This window comes from Aquarana catesbeiana, linkage group LG03 (assembly GCF_042186555.1).
Source record: "Aquarana catesbeiana isolate 2022-GZ linkage group LG03, ASM4218655v1, whole genome shotgun sequence".
NCBI lineage: Eukaryota > Metazoa > Chordata > Amphibia > Anura > Ranidae > Aquarana > Aquarana catesbeiana.
Genome location: NC_133326.1, coordinates 681,360,350 through 681,374,397, shown reverse-complemented (window position 1 = coordinate 681,374,397; position 14,048 = coordinate 681,360,350). Strand labels below are relative to the sequence as shown.

At 42.2% G+C, this 14,048-nt stretch overlaps 1 protein-coding gene across 1 annotated transcript in view; it reads right to left on the bottom strand.

The window, feature by feature from the left end:
• The window catches only part of LOC141134112 (extracellular calcium-sensing receptor-like), a 28,092-nt gene extending 14,304 nt beyond the window's left edge, over window positions 1–13,788 (bottom strand). The window contains exons 1-2 of the mRNA XM_073623697.1: window positions 13,709–13,788; window positions 1,633–1,924 (exon numbers count right to left, since the gene is read on the bottom strand). Of these exons, the coding sequence (XP_073479798.1) occupies window positions 1,633–1,924; window positions 13,709–13,788 (372 nt within the window). The remainder of the gene's footprint in view (window positions 1–1,632; window positions 1,925–13,708) is intronic.
• Window positions 13,789–14,048: the final 260 nt, after the last annotated feature.

Here is a 14,048-nt window from a genome sequence, read left to right as displayed (position 1 = left end):
TGGTGCCAGTGTCCCTGCCTGAAGTCTCGGTACCAGTGTCCCAACCTGAAGTGCCAGTGTCCCAGCCTAAAGTTCCAGTGTCCCAGCCTGAAGTGCCAATGTTCCAGCCTGAAGTGTAAGTGCCAGTGTTTCAGCCTGAAGTGTTAGTGTTCCAGTCTGAACTCCCGATGCCTGTTTCCCGGTCTGAGGTTCCGGTGCCCGTTTCCCGGTCTGAGGTTCCGGTGCCCGTTTCCTGGCCTGCTACCCAGTTTGATGTGCCTATTGCCCAGCTTGGTGTGTCTGTGCCCGCTCTCCAGCTCGATGTGCCCACTGCCCGGCTTGATGTACCACTGCTCGCTGCCCAGCTTGATGTGTCGCTGCCCGCTACCCTGCCTGAGGTGCCTCAGCCCATTGCCCAGTTTAAAGCCATGGACCTTCCTCATGCCCAGCTTGATGTGACGCTGCCCGGCTTGACGCCATGGACTTTTCCTAGTTGGAGCGTCCAGAGGTCGTTCCCTTTGAGGGGGGGTACTGTCAGGAAAGGTTCCACCCGCTGATGACACTATCTGACATCTGGTGCACAGTACTAATGTCCACCAGCAGGTGTCTCCTGGCAGTTTGGAACTGTCAGGGGAGCTATTCCTTGCTGGTGTTATGTGAACTTAGGGCCGCAGTACTGGCGTCCACCAGCGGGTGGTTCCTGGCAGTATGGAGCCGATATCACCTCCTGCAGTCAGGCATCACCTGAGCCTGATTGCAGGAAATGGTATAAATACCCGGCAAGCTCACACACACCTTGCCTTGGTGTCGCCCTTGTGCCCTGAAATGAAAGCTCTGAACCTGAACCTGATCCCTGTATCCTGAACCTGACCTTGAACCTGTATTTGTATCTGTTCCTGTCTGTCCTGTATCCCTGGATCCCTGTCCTGAAGCCTGATCCCTTCTACCTTCTCCCTGTCTGTCTTACTTTTTGCCCCCCATCTGCTGACCTCCCGTTTATGAACCCGGCCTGGCTATTGATTAAAATTCTGGTATTCCCTTTTGCTGTATATACTTGTCTGATTATTGTTATTTGTGGGTCTTGTTTGATATTGGTTTGTTGTGCACTGTGTGATATTGAGGGTGGTTGCATTTATATATTGTTAACTTATCTTAATAAATTACTTACTTTTTCACCTACATATGTTTGGTTCACTCTGTGCAGTCCACACAGCTCTGGTCACATCTGATTTATGATAGGGGGTTTGTGGACGGGAGCTTATAGGAATCTGGAAGCCCAATTTAAAAAAAAGCAGGCAGGCACCCAGATACCTTCCCCGTGTGAATGAGCAAGAAGTACATAGCACCCCTACTTATTCAGACCCTGCACACACAACCGATCCTGACAGTACTCCTAGCTGAATGACAGCTCCCTGAGCTATATAAGGGAGGGGCAAGAGATAATAGTGACATCATTGAACAATTATGGCCATGACCATATTTGGTCAAAGTCATTGCTCAAATACTGTATGACCATTGCCCATATTTGGACAGGGATGTCACTGCTATCCCCATGTCACTTTGAACACTTGTCATAAAATGCAAACATGCTTTGAAGGATCAAATAAAAACTAAGTGATTATAATAAGGAAACACATCTGCAAAACAAAGTACCTGATTATATTTGTAGAGTCCTAAAATATGGGCTAATAAAATTGAGTGCGTGGAGATTGCTGGTCCAATAATGGCTGCTAGAGGAATGTCGGGAAGACACCTGTAGTTGGGGGTGGCCATTTTGGCTCCACTTAGGACTTGTAAAGGGCTTCCGAGGTCCAGACGGAGAGTGTCACAGGAATCTAAAGCTTGGAAGCCTAGTGTCACATTGGGAAGAATATTGGGGTCCTGGTTGATCTCTTCCATAGCAAACATCATGGCTTGGGACTGTTGGAAGCTCTCAAAGTGGAACCTGATGTGTTAACACAATACGATGATAATCTTTACATAGAGAAGTTACATGGAGAAGTGTCACTTGTTTAAGAACTCCAGAAAACTCTGTATGCATAAGTAATAAGGTTCCTTTAAGAAGACATTGTAGCCATCTTAGAATTAATTTATTTGTGCCATTGTGACTGTCTTTTTTTTTTTTTTTTCATATGATTGAAGATCCAATAAATTAAACTTAAGAAAGACCCCTGTACTGATTAAAAATATCTATATTTTGTATAGGCAGAGCTGTATAAAAGAAACCTACCATGTGAGAAGTATGTAGGATGTCAATGTTAAGCCTCGTATACACGATCGGATTTTCGGCAGGGAATTGTGTGATGACAGACTGTTTGCCTAAAATCCGACCGTTAGTACGTTCCATCAGACAATTGTTGTCCAACTTTCTGCCAACAAATGTTGGATAGCAGGCTAGTAATTTTTCAGCGGACAACGGTCTGCTGTCAGATTTTCGTATCGTGTGTACACAAGTCGGTCACACAAAAGTCCAAAGTACTAACAAGCATGCTCGGAATCAATGCTCACCAAACACGACATTAGCAGAAGGTGCCCAAAGGGTGGCACTCAAGAGCTGAAATTCCACGTAGTACCTCACTACGTTCATGTTTGTTGGCCGACAATTGTGTACCGTTTGTATGCAAGACAAGCCTGGCACACGCCCTTCGGACAAAAGTCTGACGCTCTGTTGGCCAACAATCCGATTATGTGTACGAGGCTTTAGTCTCTTTAAACGGCTGTCTGCTAATACATTAGATTCAATACTTTCTAAATTGCTGATTTGGCACAAGTATACAGAGATTAGGAATCCTGTCTTTTCCCAATATACTTGTTTCAGAGTGGTGACATGGAAGTATTGAAGCCAGAAATGGCCAGGCAACCTACATTTTCAAAAATGAGCCATACAGGGTAATGTTGGACTAGCAATCAATGTGGAAATCCTATCGCTGGTAGCAATTTGCTAGTAACAAGATTGCTATAAAGAACACTCACCTGGTCATACATTGATGCTCCCTTGCTAGAAAAAAAAAGTTACCCAATTGCCCTCACCACTAAAGCCTTGTACACACGATCAGATTATTGGATGAATTTTTGTCAGTTTTTTTTTGGATGTTAGTCTCAAATCGAAAGTGAAGAGGGTACTCACCATCAGAAAATTTTCTGACGACAGAATTCAATGTCAGAAGCAACGTGATGTGTTGAATTGTTTTGTATGTGTTCTTTCATTTCTGAGCATGCTCTTCAGATTTTTTTTTGGGCAGAAAACCATACTAAGGAAATGAAAATTGGACGTTGTGGTCACATCAGACAAAAATTTTCAAGCCTGCACATCCAGTTTTTGTCTTCCGAAAATTCGTAGTCGGCTGCCAAAAGCAGCATACTAATGATCAGAAAATCGGCAGATCGTTTATCGGACGAAAATTATCTTCAGATTTCCTGACCGTGTGTACGGGCCTTTAGTTCATCTCACCTTCCAACGATTATATGATTGGTGGCTGTGGGGAAAGAACTCTTAAGCCTCGTACACACGATACGATTGTTGGCCAACTAAGCATTTCCTTTTTTCGTCAAAAGGGCGTGTGCCAGGATCTTGTCTTGCATACTAACGGTACACAAATTGTCGGTCGACAGCACAAACGTGGTGATGTACTAGACGAACTATGAGACTATAAAGAGGAAGTTCATTCCTCAAGCGCCACCCTTTGGGCTCCTTCTGCTAATTTCGTGTTAGCAGAAGTTTGGTGAGTGTTGATTTGCGCTTTTCAGTTCGTTTCTGAATGGCCGTTCTTCAACCTGCCATGTTGCTTAATCGGAGGAGAGAATGTGTAATTAATGGACTAGGAGTTATTGCTTTGACCCAAGTCCAGTCCAGGAACAGGAGGAAGAGGAGTTCTTGCACCAAAAAATGGTTGCTTGATTGTGACCAATTTTGTCATATGCTATTGCTGCGGGAGCTCCAGGAGAATAATCCAGATGATTTTCTGAATTATCTCTGGATGACGGATCCCTGCTTTCACCAACTCTTGGCATTGGTGTTCCCCTATATTAAGAAGCAGGACACATGTATGAGGCTTTCCATCACACCAGAGCAATGGCTCATAGCCACCTTGCGGTACTTGGCGTCAGGGAAAAGTCTCCAGGGTCTCACGTTTACGACTGGGATCTCCCCCCAGGCTCTGGGAGTCATTAATCCAGAGACCTGCTCAGCCATGATCCATGTCCTGCAGAAGGACTATCTTTGGGTAAGTTTTTACCTTTAACCACTTGCTTACTGGGCACTTAAACCCCCCTCCTGCCCAGACCAATTTTCAGCTTTCAGCGCTGTCGCACTTTTAATGACAATTGCGCGGTCATACAACATTGTACCCAAATGAAATTTTTATAATTTTTTTCCCACAATTAGGGCTTTCTTTTGGTGGTATTTGATCACAGCTGGGATTTTTATTTTTTGCTAAACAAACAAAAAAAGATGGAAAATTTTGAAAAAAAAAAAAATCATGTTTCATAGTTTGTTGTAAAATTTTGCAAACAGGTAATTTTTCTCCTTCATTGATATGCGCTGATGAGGCGGCACTGGTGGGCACTGATAGGCTGCACTGATGGGCACGGATAGGCACAGTTAAGGCGGCACTGAAAGGCACAGTTAAGGCGGCACTGATAGGCACAGTTAAGGCAGCACTGATGGGGACAGATAAGGCGGTACTGATGGGCACAGATAAGGCGGCACTGATGGCCACTGATGGGCGCTGATGGGTGGCACTGATGGGTGGCACAGATGGGTGGCACGGATAGGTGGCACTGATGGGCACTGATAGGTACCACTGATGGGGGGCACTGATGGGCGGCACTGATGGGTGGCACTGATGGGCACTTATGGGCACTGGTAGGTGACACTGATGGGCACTGATAGGTGGCACTGATGTGCAGCACTGTTGTGGCACTGATGTGGGCACTGAGGGGTGGCACTGTGAGCACTGATGGGTGGCACTGATGGGTGGCATTGTGGGCACTGATGGGTGGCACTGTGGGCACTGATGGATGGCACTGTGGGCATTGATGGATGGCACTGTGGGCACTGATGGGTGACGCTGGTGGGCACTGGTAGGCGGCACTGCTCCCTTTTCTTAGGTGTCACTGGCAGGGGGCAGATGATCGCCGTGATCGGGACTGATGTCCCTCTCACGGCCGCTGGTGATCAGCTTTTTTTTTCCTCCTCACGCTGTCAGCGCGAGGAGAAAAAATAGCCGATTACCGGCTCTGTTTACATCACATGATCAACTGTCATTGGCTGACAGATGATCATGTGGTAAGGGGTCGGGACCGACACCTTACTATGATCTGTGATCAGGCGAGTCTCAAAGACTCGCTGATCACTGAGCGTGCCGCGTGCGCCCTGCAGGGGGCGCGCAGGCCACTCGTGCACGGGACGACATCAATAGACGTTGTCCCGGCAATGTAGATCCGCGCTGTTGCCGTCATTTGGCAATAGCGCGGGTATGAAGCGGTTAAGATGACATTCTATGTATTTATGTTTGCTAATGTATTGTATTAACTTGTTGATTACATAAGTATCAATATTGTAATATGCTGTGAATGTCCTCTTTGTCCTCATGCATGCTGTAAGCTTTTCCTGCTCCTTTTTTGGCCCCCATGCATATTTTCCTTCACTAAGCTCCCCAGCATGCTATCCTGGGCCCATACACACCTAGCCTAGTAACTTAACAATGTTTTTTATCAGCTACATTTTACCCTAAACAACCCCTAACATGTTTACAAATGTTATTATTGGCCTCAAATTCAGTGAGGGTGCAAGAGGTCATTTTTTGGGCCCCCAACTCATTTTGAACCCTCCCTCCCCCACAAAAATGCTAATTCAACAGATCCAAATACTCTATCTGCTGACTTTGCAAAACCCATACACACTATCCCTCTTTTGTGTTTAAATTTCTGTATAAATTCACCAAACCATGTAGTGCAAGGACCTGCCTGATTACCTACAAATTGGAACTTATTAAGTTTTTGTCTCCTATTATATTGATTGTTTAAATCATAATGTCAAAATGTGCTGCAATTTGGACAGTGTGTATCCAGCTTGTTAGATTTTGACACTCCTTACCTGTCCACTGGGCTGCCAATAGTGTAAGTAAGGAGGGGCTGGCCAAAGTATCACTGAATATTTATGCAAACAGCTCTCATGGAAGTGGAGAGGGTTACCTGTCCAAAACATCTACCTATTACCTCCCCCTCCCAATATTTGTCTAATGGGCCACAAGAGGGAGGAGGAATCAGATAAGTTGACCTTCCACTTTTGTCTTAAAATACTCATTTAAGTGTATCCTTATGTTGGCTAAGCATGTTTGTGTCAAATCTGCTTGCAATGTTATGTGTAGAAGTAGTAATTTCTTTTTTCTTTTTTTAGTCCACAGTTTCCTTCCAACCCAGAGCAATGGCAGGATGTTGCAGCCCAGTTCCATCATCAGTGGGATTTTCCCAACTGTGGTGGTGCTATTGATGGCAAGCATGTCCGGATTGTACCACCACCCAACTCTGGCTCCTATTATTTTAATTATAAGGGTTTTTGCAGCATAGTCATGCTAGCTATGGTGTCTGCCAACTACGAGTTCTTGTATTTGGATGTTGGGAAGAACGGCCGCAACTCTGACGGAGGAGTGATTATGCAGACAGAGTTCTACAAGCGGCTCCAGAATGGCACCTTAAACTTGCCACCTGCTGAGGAGAATGTTGAGGGCCTCAGTTTTGTTTTCGTGGCAGATGAGGCCTTTGCTCTGGGGGAACATTTGATGAAGCCATTTCCTATGAGGAACCTAACCGCAGAGCAGATAATCTTTAATTACAGGCTCTCTCATGCCAGAAGGGTGGTCAAAAACGCCTTTGGCATCCTATCGAGACATTTCAGGCTGTTTTTGACTCCAATCAACCTGGCACTCTACAAGATAAACCATGTGGTCCTGTGCTGCTGTGCTGCCTAGCCTCACTGCCAAGCGACGTGGACCCTGCAGTGGCAGGCCCAGCTGAAGAGGCTGCAGCTCGTCTGTCTGCTGACGGCTATTGAAAATGGATTGCCCTCAGAAATTGTCTGAGATTGACAGCAGAAATACCTGGAATATTTTGTGGGTAGAGGGGCAGTGGCTTGGCAGCAAATTGTAGCTGATAATTTATATTTTTTTTGGAAGATCATAAACTCCTATTTCATTTGAACTACTGTTATCTGTGTTTCTTATATGTCTAATATGTTCCCAAATGGGCTTTTTGGCCACTTGCTCCAATAGTGCAAATGTACCTTAATTGCTACATGAGGTGACAATATCTTCTTCACCTAACTATTATGGTGTGCTGTGGGTCTGCTACACACACACAAGTTCAAAAACATTATGCCTGTCAGAGAATACCAACCAGCCATTTGGCTAATAGAAATGTGCATGTCAGAAGACGTTTGGCTAATACATAGTTACATAGTAGGTGAGGTTGAAAAAAGACACAAGTCCATTAAGTCCAACCTATGTGTCAGTATTACATTGTATATCCCTGTATGTTGCGGTCATTCAGGTGCTTATCTAATAGTTTCTTGAAGCTATCGATGCTCCCTACTGAGACCACCGCCTGTGGAAGGGAATTCCACATCCTTGCTGCTCTTACAGTAAAGAACCCTCTATGTAGTTTAAGGTTAAACCTCTTTTCTTCTAATTTTAATGAGTGGCCACGAGTCTTGTTAAACTCTCTACTGCAAAAAAGTTTTATTTCTATTTTGGGGTCACCAGTATGGTATTTGTATATTGAAATCATATCCCCTCTCAAGTGTCTCTTCTCCAGAGAGAATAAGTTTAGTGCTCGCAACCTTTCCTCATAACTAAAATCCTCCAGACCCTTTATTAGCTTTGTTGCCCTTCTTTGTACTCGTTACATTTCCAGTACATCCTTCCTGAGGACTGGTGCCCAGAACTGGACAGCATACTATTAGCAGCACATATAGCGATAGCTAGACATTGGAAAGACCCTAATCCTCCAATGATGAATGAGGTCATCCAAACAATGCAAAACCATGCTACATGCGAGCTAATGTTTGCCACACCAAACGGTATATTACAGAAGGCATCTAAAGCCTGGGAGCCTTGGAAGACCTGATATAATAAACCTTCAGGCTTAAATATATTCTAAGACTATAATTCAAATTATAAACATTATATACACTGTACCTGATATTATCTAAGGTTACATTTCCTAGCGAATCTGACTGTGACTTCTATGTTTTTTTTGGCCTACTTTTACTTTTTATTTTTTATTTTACTTATGTTTTATTGTTACTGTTTAAGATGCTCATTTTCCATTACAATATGCTATGATTTCCATGGTACTTTAAAACATTGTCCGTTCATTCGCCCTTGGGGTGTAAGTTTGTATCTGTATTTCTTATTTATGAAAATATTATAAAAAATAATTGCAACAAAAATGTCCCTCTAGGCCCCAGAGAAGCCTTTAAAAGTTAAGAGAGTATAATAGGTAAAAAAAACCACTATAATAACACAATGTGGTAGCTCTTTCACATTTTTATAGAATAGCCTCAGCTGTTTTTCTGAAAACACTTGTTGTTTAGAGAGCTCAATAGCTCAAGTTCCAAACTGAACTGGTTATTCTCTCCCACCTGTCATCTGTGCTCAAAGCAGCAGCATGGAGGATCAGTTAGAGAGAAGCGGTCTAAAATCTCCCGTGCTGTAATTGGTGATCTGTAAAATTTAGACTTGATGTGAATTGTAAAAAAGCTATAAAATGTCTAACTAAAAGTGTATAGATGGATAAATGTAAAAAAAAAGAATTGTAAAAAAAAAAAAAAAAAAAGTATACACATATATTTATAAAGTATTTGTAAAATAAATGTTAATTCATAGTATTGTAAAATTAGTACACAAAAAATTTGTAAAAAAAGTTCCACGTACATAGAGCAAGTAACCCCAGGTGGTCTCTCGGTGAAGGTATTGACATAGACAGAAGCACCAAGGTGAAGGGGTAATACAACTCCCACCAATATATCTCCTGGCTGTTTGACCTCCTGAAGCTCTGAGATGTCCAGTCTGCACTGATGTCCACAGCAGTGGTGGAGTAGAAGGAGATGGAAGAGAAGGACGTGATACATTACAGTGTAGATTTGGACCAACATGCTGAGATAGAATATCCTGAGAAGACAATGTGCATATTTTCAGATTTCAATTAATATTGGTATGTGATACAATCTCATCCTGCTGCTTTAAAGTAGTCTCAACCACAAATAGCTCTGAGAAGCTTTAGGAACGATGACAAGCATTTAACTCATTCTCCATGGAGAAGAGATGATGAAGAGTGGATATGATTGCAATATACAAATATCTTAATGGTGATTCTAGCATATGGAGGAAACTATTCAGTCTCAGGTCACTTAAGTGGACACATGGCCATTCAATGAAGTTGGATGAGAAGCAGTTTAACCTTAAACTGTGTAAGGGTTTTTTTTTCCTGTCAGAGCGCCTAAGATGTAGAACTCCCTTCCACGGTTGGTGGTGTCAGCAGGTAATGTCGATAATTGAAAAAAAAACTCTGGGCGTCTTAGCAAATGTAATATACAGGGATATGGGAAATGGTATTGACATAAACACACATATATACACATCCACACAGGTTGAGCTGGATGGGGAGGTGTCTTTATTCAACCTTACCAACTATGTAACTTTAAAGTGTAACTAGATCAAAGATCCATCTTGCTCCAAGCCCTTCCACCAGTCTTGGCCACACAAAGGCATGTCAGAATCTCCTCAGCTGTGCCCACACATGCCCTTTGAACTCCTAATCATCCCATTGAAGAGTTAATCTGGAGTATTAGCCTATACTTGGAAGCTCCCCATAGAAGTACATCAGGAGTACACAGTACATGCACAGGCTCAGCACAAAAATTGTTGACATGCTGATGTGTAATCTCATTTGCTAAATCTCACTGGATCAGGGATAGCTGAATGTAAGCCTGGAAGGAAGGACTACAAAAGAAGTTCAGAAGCTCCAACAATGTTGCTATGTAACTACACTTCAGCATGATGTAATATTAAAAGTAGTTGCCATTTTTTTATTTTTTTATCTTATAGCTTTCAGCTTTTCATTTGCAGCTTCAACTCTTCTGAGAAGGCTGTCCACAAGGTTTAGGAGTGTGTCTATGGGAATGTCTGACCATTCTTCCAGAAGCGCATTTGCAAGGACGGGACTCTATGCAGGCCAGTCAAGTTCCTCCACCTCAAACTTGCTCATCCGTGTCTTTATGGACCTTGCTTTGTGCACAGGTTTGCAGTCATGTTGGAACAGGAAGGGGCCATCCCCAAACTATTCCCACAACATAGGTAGCATGAAATTGTCCAAAATGTCTTGGTTTGCTGATGCCTTAAGAGTTCCCTTTACTGGAACTAAGGGGCCAAGCCCAACCCCTGAAAAACAAACCCCACACCATAATCCCCCCTCCATCAAATGATTTGGACCAATGCACAAAGCAAGGTCCATAAAGACATGGATGAGTGAGCTTGGGGTCCTGACCTCAATCCAATAGAACACCTTTGGGATGAATTAGAGCATAGACTACGAGCCAGGCCTTCTCGTCCAATATCAGTGCATGACCCCACAAATTGGAATTCTGGAAGAATGGTCAAACATTCCCATAGACACACTCCTAAACCTTGTAGACAGCCTCCCCAGAAGAGTTGAAGCAGTTGCAGCTGCAAAGGGTGGGCCAACTCAATATTGCACCCTACTGACTAAGACTGCGATGCCATTAAAGTTAATGTAAAGGCAGGTATCCAAATACTTTTGACAATACAGTATATATTGTGACATGCCAAGAATATGTTCATGCAGCACTTTAAAGGTCCACTCTAATAAACAGACCAGCATTTTTATTTATTTTTTAACTTTTTGCTCCAACCCTGTATTTTGTAGTTGCTCCTCAGTGCATGCACAAAATACAGAAATCAAGATAAGAGCTCAAGATAAAAATGAATAGCCCAATAAAAGATAAAATAACAAAACCAACAGCATTGCCCTTGAAAGGATAAAAAGCACAGTATTAAGCTCATCTCTCTGTCACTTGGCCCAGCATACAATTGGATCCTTGTACTGCTTCTTCTCACAATCCAGCCCTGCCTTACAAGGACTGCAAAGGACTGATATCTGGTCATATTCTGATAATTACATTGCTTAAAAAATAGATTTAACAATGTATTGATGATTACAGAACTGTATTCATCTGTGTTTTTCAATATCAATATTCAATTAAATATCTATTAGCATAATAGTGAATTATGATATGATTAGTATAATATTACCAATAGGGATTTTATTGCAGATGTGTTCTCAGTGTGGCTTGTATATGACAGCTTGGGTCCATCTTACTTACTGTTTTAGCACGTTGTCCCCCCACCTCCTCGGAATTTGTTTACTTCCCTTTTTTATATCAAAATCACTCTGTAGCCTGTGACTTTATTAACCCCTCAGAGTCTGCTTCATGTCACTGCGAGTCATTTTCTCTGTGCAATTAAATGATCAACTAAATCCTCTATAGAAAACAAGATGTAGCTGCTTTTCTCCCGGTGAAGTGAATTAAGTCAATTAGACTGCTCTGGGATTTCCTACTGCTGTAACAAATAACTTATGTTCAAAATATAATGACTATTTTCCACCAAGTAGAATAAATTATTATTACATTTCAAGGCGAATAAAAGAAAGTTTTATTACTTAGAAATAAATGTTTATAATCTGGAATTCCCCTTTTGATACATTGGTATCCATCCTTTCTGGGAGCTACCTGCAACCTTTATAAGGTCTTGTGTACACTGGTGCTTAAAGAATAAATGAAATAAAAATATTACAAATAATAATTGCATCTATTATAGTGATACCAAACACACACTGTTTAATTTACATTGTCCCTTCTATTTCTGTATAGGGATAATGTCACTCTAATTATTTTAATAAAAAAAAAAACATCTAACAGCACCATTTTTCTCTGCATAAAAAAGTTTGTAAACAAAAAAAAAACTAAAAACAAAAAAAAAAAATCTAAGTACCTTTTTCCTAACCGATATACAGATGTCACATGACCCAGGTCTCTCCCAGCCTGTCTGCAGGGAAACATGAGCAGGAGGAGTTTCTAGTCCTCTGCTGCTGGTCACATGTTCAAAATAAAGCATAAAAAACAGCCTTTGGAATACAGAGTAGAATTAATTAATATCAATAAACTGTTGTCATACAAATATATGCAGGCCAGTCAAGTTCCTCCACCCCAAACTCGCTCATCCATGTCCTTATGGACCTTGCTTTGTGCACTGGTGCACAGTCATGTTGGAACAGGAAGGGGCCATCCCAAAACTGTTCCCACAAAGTGTCTTTGTATGCTGCACCTTAAGAGTTCCCTTCACTGGTACTAAGGGGCCAAGCCCCACCTTTGAATATAACCACCCTACACCATAATCCCCCCTCCACCAAATGATTTGGACCAGTGCACAAAGCAAGGTCCACAAAGACATGGATGAGTGAGTTTGGGGTGGAGGAACTTGACTGGCCTACACAGAGTCCTGACCTCAACCCGATAGAACACCTTTGGGATGAATTCGAGTGGAGACTGTGAGCCAGGTCTTCTCGTCCAACATCAGCGCCTGACCTCACAAATGCGCTTCTGGAAGAATGATTACACATTCCCATATCCCATTATCAGTAACCCTGAGGAGGATCCTGAGGAGGCGATTTGCCCTTTGTGGATTGTTTTACATGGTTTTACCAAGTAGTGTTTAAGTAAATGTTCTTAATCTCATTAAAAAGATAATATTTTAGGAGGAATATTATGCTATGAGCCTTATTCCTTTATACCCTGAGCACTAGTTTTCTATTGGAGCTTGCGGAGTCATAAAAGCATATCATGAGAGGATTATAACTAGATCTGGGGGTATACCAGACCAACAGCAGGATATCTTTAAGGTGCAGCATGACATGTAATGGGTAAAACACTAAGGAGAGCAGGCATTGCACTCAAAGGTGTCTGGTGATGCCATTTACCACACAGTTGATTCTCCACAATTGGATACCGAGTTCTGCTCATTTCATCGTGTGTTTTTGTGTCCTTGAAGTGGACTTTATCACTATAAAAGTTTCAGAGTATCAGTCATCAGCCCTGGAGCCCCTCTCCATGTGCAGGAGACAAGCTTAGGTGATATGTAGACAGTATACACATTGGGTTATTATCAATTTGATTTGGTTCCACCTTCGTGGGCATGTAGAAGTATGCCTGTTTATAAAGTCCTGGCCTTGGTCAGGTCTGTGCTAGAGAGAGGAAATATGGAGTAATTTTCATTGCAGTTAGAGTGTCCTCTTTTTACTGCTTTTTTTCTTGAACCTTGTCTTGTCTTGGGCCATACAATCAGAATTTTACCACAGGGTGCTGTCATTTTTAATAAAAAGTCACTTGCCAATTTAGTGCAAAATAACAGTGTATGGGCATAGGCCACCCCACCACGCAAGTCAATGCCCTACAAATAGTTTTATTGACAAAACATTGAAATTTTACTTTGAAGTTAGCAAAAGTAAGGCACTACTGTATGATCAATGATAAACCATAAATTAGCCCATACATAAAGACTAGATAATGCAAGTAAAAAATAAAAAATAATACGTCCTATCAAATTTAAAATGAAAGTGCTCCACCAACTGTGTGTATAAAATGTACACTCACCAGCCATCAATATAAAACCAGCCTTCAGATTTTATAAACTCCTGCTTCTCCAACCATAAACTGGGACTGGAAGATCTCATGGTAGTATAAAAGGTTCACCAACCCTGGCCCTCCAGGTACCTCTCTCTCATAAAGTATTACAAAAAACACTCAGAGAAAGTGTGAGCATGACTAGAATAATGAAAGACCTGGGGAACCCTGGGATGAAGCTGAAAAACAAGTCAACAGCCCACCGTGACAAATTATGGTCATGGGCAGGTTGCGTCTAACAGTGGGAGCAGCTTAAAGATGGATGATTAAACAACCTCAACCTAGTCTCTATATGCACTCCTGTGTACTG